The following is a 5,156-nucleotide window of genomic DNA, read 5'->3' as shown; positions in this document are numbered from 1 at the left end:
GCGCACCGGCCATCCCTATATAGGATCCGAACCCGCAGTGGGAGCGCTGCTGCGCTCCCAGCGCCACACTCTCTTGAGTGCGTCGCAGGCTTGGCCCAGAGGGAGCCTTTTTTCAGGGGGAGCTTCCTTGGGTGTTCTCTGGCATCTCATGGTGTGAAACAAGGCAGCCACATTCTCATCTGCATCGGCCTGCCTTTCTGTGCCCAGCCCATGGTGAATGTGTGTCCCTGTCATTCAGATATTTCTAATGTGTGGGTTTGCACCTGTTCTCATCTCCCCTTTGGCCATCACCCCTCGACTGCCTTGTCTTCTTCCCAGGTCCTCAAGTCCCTTGTTCTGACCTCTACATAGGCTGGCAGCTCCTCAGGCCTCCCCTTCAGGCCCACAGTTTGCCCTGCAGTTGGGTGTCTGCCCCTCCTCTGGGAGAAATTGTGCATCCTAGGGAATGGCAACAATGCACTTCCTCAGAAACATCCCTCCAAAATCACTTTTCCTGGGCCTGCTTTGCTACCTCTTCTTATCCCATAGACCTACCTCACTGTATGTTCCATTGAGTCATCCTAATTGGTATTTGTGTTAGTCTGTTTTTGTTGCTTATAACAAAATACACGGAACTGGATAATTTATAAGAAAACAAAATATATTGCTTACAGTTTCTGAAGCTAGGAAGTCCAAAGTCCAGGGAACACATCCGGTGAACGCTTTCTTTGTGGTGTCTTCAGTGACAGCAGGGTATCACATTGCAAAATGGAAGAGCAGAGAGAGCAAGAGAGAAACTAACCTCATTCACTCTCCTTTTTTAAAGCCCTCCAAATCACACCCCTGACCACCATCATTAATCCATTCATTACAGGATGGTGCTACAATCTAGTCACCTCTTCAAGGTCCCACATTTCAATTACCATAATAGGATTTCTCACCTTCAACAGTTATAGTGGGAATTAAGCTTCTAATACATGGACTTTGGGGGACACAGTTCAATCAACCCACAGCAGTATTCTTCTTTTTTTTTTTTTTAACAGCTTTATCAAGATATAATTCACACATGATACAGTTATAAAGTACATAATTTAAAGGGTTCTATATGTTTCCTGAGTTGTGGAATGCTTGCTGCAATTAATTTTATAACATGTTCATCACCCCAACTAATTGGGCTTCTTTTCCTGATTTTTGTTTTGTTTTGTTTTTAATTAATAGTCTGTTTTTTTTTTTTTCTTTTTTCCTTTTTGTCTTTTTTACTGACCGGTAACGGGCTCGCAACCCTCAGTGCCACGCCAGTACCGGGGACCGGCAACGGGATTGCAACCCTCGGTGTTGCGCCCGCACCGCGCTCAGCCAGTGAGTGGGAACCGGTCTCCACATGGGATCCGAACACCGGGCCGGCCCAATAGTCTGTTTTTTAGAACTGTTTTAGGTTTACAGTTAGGTTGAGCAGAAAGTACAGAAAGCTTCCATATACCGCGTCCCCACTCCCCACGTACCCCCCACCTCCGTTATACACACATACACAAACATACAGTTTCCACTTTGCCAAACATCTTGCATTCCGGTGGTACATTTGATAAAGTCAGTGAACCTATACTTATGCATCATTATCACCAAGTCCGTAGTTTACATTAGGGTTCACTCTTGGTGTTATATGTTCTATGGGTTTAGACAAATGTATAATGACATGTATCTACCGTTGTAGTATCATACAGAGCAGTTTCACTGCCCTGAAGATCCTCTGTGCTGACCTATTCATCTCTCCCTCCCCTCTAACCCTTGCCAACCACTGGTCTTTCTACTCTCTCCATAGTTTTGCCTTTTCCACAGTTTCATATAATTGGAATCATGTAGTATGTAGCCTTTTCAGCTTGGTTCCTTTCACTTAGTAATATGCATTTAAAGTTCCTGCATGTCTTTTCATGGCTTGTGATAGCTCTTTGGCGGGGGTGGGGAGCTGAACAGTATTCCATTGTATGGATGTAGGAGTCCCTGGCAACACTGATGATTTTACTGTCTCTGTAGTTTTTCTTCTTCCAGAATGTCATATAGTTGGAATTACACAGTATGTAGCCTTTTCCAACTGGCTGCTTTCACTTAGCAGTGTGCATCACATGCATCCTTCACACCACCCTGTTACCTTCCCCCCAGGCTGGAGGTATTGGCTTTATCTGAATTTATCTCTAGTCCTCCTGCTCCTTCTTCCCTTCTAACTCTCTCACCTGCAGCCTCTTATTTCCTCCTTCAAAGTTGCATTCACATTACATATCCTCAGCCTCCTGCCTGGGCCACACCCCTCATACACCCACACCTCAGGTGACATCATTCTGAATTCTGTTAACTGTCAGTATCTTTCTTCTTGTCCTACATAGACATTACTTAGCTGACCTGCATGGATGGTCTGGCTTCCTCATTTCATGATACTGATAGATATGCTGCTATAGGATATTTAACCTCCTTTGCCCAGTTTTCAATGGCCAGGCACAACCTGGAAACATCTTAGCCACCCAAAGATTTCTTTCCTTCTTCTCATCCCCAAATATCCCTTCATCAGGCCATTGTCTTATTTGAATAAGTTCTCTCCTTCAGGGATTCTGAAGTGACTCCCCAGAGGAACAAAGCAGAGTCTTGAGGATGAGAACAGTTTTGGGTGTAGATAAGAACCTTGTCCAAGAGTGACAAAGGGTCTTTGTTTGACACAAGTGAAACGTCCTTCCAGAACTCAAGTGGTGGCCAGAGAGTGTAGTTAATGTTTTGCCAAACAGAAGATCCTAGTCTCCTTGTAGGAATGGTGAGCAAAGTGTGTGGACTTTAGCAGAGGCCTTGGTAGTATTAGCCATGGGTGGCTACACAACCAAAATGGGCAGAGTGATGAGTAAAGAAGGACTGTAGGAGGACCTAGACAAGGATTCTGAGCTGGGAGTCTCTAACACTTATTTTTAGAGGCCCAGTATCTTCAACAGAGAAAGGAATCCACATTAGGACAATAACAAGTATGATGAGGTCAACAGTATTGTCTACTGGCAGTGCCAGACCCTCTATGAGGCTAATATATTGATTCATTTATTCCTCAAAGTAAATCTTGTAAATTAAACGTTCTTATTCCTGGCTTACCGCCAAGGAAAATGAACCTCTGAGAAGCTAAGGACCTGTTTGATGGAGCCACATCCTGAAGCCCAGTTGCAGCCCAGTCAGGCCAACCACACTGCTTCAGGGACCACAGCACTTTTCTGGGGAGTCTTTTGGATCAATGCTGGAGTGCTTAAAAAGAGTTTCTATCTCTGTGAGAACCCTGAAGAAATGGTAGACTTGTGCATTAAGAATTTTAAATCAATATTGATGTTTGAGATGCTATTATGAGATCCCAAACTGGAGCATAGACTAACTGAGATTCTGCATCAATAATCCAGGACGAAGCACTGGTTAGGATTCCATATTATTTTTCTGTGACTGCTATAACAAATTACCACCAAGCTGGTGGCTTAAAACAATGCAAATTTATTCTCTCAGAGTTCTGGAGGCCAGAAGTCTGAAATCAGTATCACTGGGATGGAATCAAGGTGTCTGCTGGTCTGTGCTCTCTCTGGAGGGTTCAAATGGGAAGTCCATTCCTTACCTTTCCTTCTCCCATTGGCTGCAGCATCGCATGGCTTTCCAGTCTTCAAATCTCTCTCTGCTTTGTCTTCTCATCACTTTCTCCTGTGTGTATCGAATCTCCATCTACTTCCTTCTTATAAGGACACTTTCAATGGCATTTAGGGCATGCTTGGATAATACAAGATAATCTCCCCATCTCAAGGTCCGTAACTTAATCACATCTGCGAAGTCCCTTTTTCCCAAAAGGTCACATTCACAAGGTTCAGGGGATTAGGACATACATAGGAGGGTACTTCAAAATTTCATGGGAAATGGAATTAAAAGATAATACAAACCTCTCCATGAACTTTTTGAAGTATCCTCAGATCTTTTGCAGTGGTTAAGGGCTTGATAACCTGCAACCCCAATTCTTTCTGTGGACTTCCTCTTTAATCTTCACTTCCTTGCTTATTCTTATCTCTCTCCTCTCTCTGGTGACCAGTCTTCCTGGGTCATCATTTAATTATCTTTACTTGTATTTTGTACTTTACCAACTGATTTCATGTTTGCTGATCCATCCCTCCCTTTCATAGCCTGCATGCAGATTACAGTCCATGGAAGAGAAGTAAACCCCGAGATACTTCCCATACTTGGTGGTCCCCTTCATCTCACCCTCCCCATCTGATGCTTCTCCAGTAATTCAGGGATTTTGGATTTCTTTCAGATGGGAAGGCTACACTAGAAAAGAAAGGGTCAGCTTCCGAAAAAGATAACATTGAAGAAGAGCCATCCCACTACTTAGAAATGAAATGTTGCACTCAAGAGGAGTGCCCCTGGTCCGTGTCCTTAGGAAAAATGCAAGATCAGAGGGACTGGCTGGGGGAACAGCAGGAGGACTCTTTGATTCAGATGGTACTCACCTCAGAGAGACTCTTTGCTCAAGGGGAACATTGTGAGCATGAACCTGAGAGAAGTTATCCTCGGAGTTTAAACCTTCTACCTCCAGCATTACCTACAAATACACATTTCAGTAAGCTCAACTTACAGGTTAAAAAGTTTAAACAAAATTTGGCTTTCATTAATCATGAAAAAGGCTGGACAGGTCTGAAGCCCTATGAAAACCATCACCATGCTAGAGTCTTCTGTCAGAGCATTTACTTGAGTAAACTTGGAAATGTTGAAACAGGAAATAAAAAACCTTATGATGACTATATTGTCAGTGGTGACTCTCTCAACTATGGTACTTCCCATCATTTTCATGATAGAATTTTTTCAGCAGACAATAACATTGAGTGTAAGGGGTATGGAAACCTCTTTAGTCATAGCGTGTCCCTGAATGAACACAAGCTGATATATTTTGGAGGAAGTCAGTATGAGTGTGATGAATGTAGAGAAGCCTGTTCCAAGAGTTTGTGCCTTGTACAAAGGGAAAGACGTGACCCTGGAGAGACCCCATTCAGATGTGAGGAGGGCTGTGATGTCTTCCAGATGGCCTCATCTTTTACCAACTGTGATATCATTCAGACTGGAAAGAAGCCATATGCATGTAGTCAGTGTGGGAAATCTTTCAGCTGTTGCTCTAAGCTTGTCATACA

The 5,156-nt window shown here is 43.5% G+C and overlaps 1 protein-coding gene across 1 annotated transcript in view; it reads left to right on the top strand.

The window, feature by feature from the left end:
* Positions 1-4,418, top strand: part of LOC103590078 (zinc finger protein 544-like) — a 22,064-nt gene extending 17,646 nt beyond the window's left edge. The window contains exon 7 of the mRNA XM_008572205.1: positions 4,286-4,418. Within this exon, the coding sequence (XP_008570427.1) occupies positions 4,286-4,334 (49 nt within the window). The 3' untranslated portion in view covers positions 4,335-4,418. The remainder of the gene's footprint in view (positions 1-4,285) is intronic.
* Positions 4,419-5,156: the final 738 nt, after the last annotated feature.

The sequence above is a fragment of the Galeopterus variegatus genome, unplaced genomic scaffold (genome assembly GCF_000696425.1).
Source record: "Galeopterus variegatus unplaced genomic scaffold, G_variegatus-3.0.2 Scaffold764, whole genome shotgun sequence".
NCBI lineage: Eukaryota > Metazoa > Chordata > Mammalia > Dermoptera > Cynocephalidae > Galeopterus > Galeopterus variegatus.
The sequence above is the reverse complement of the archived record's forward strand: the minus strand, read 5'-3'. Positions and strand labels throughout refer to the sequence as shown.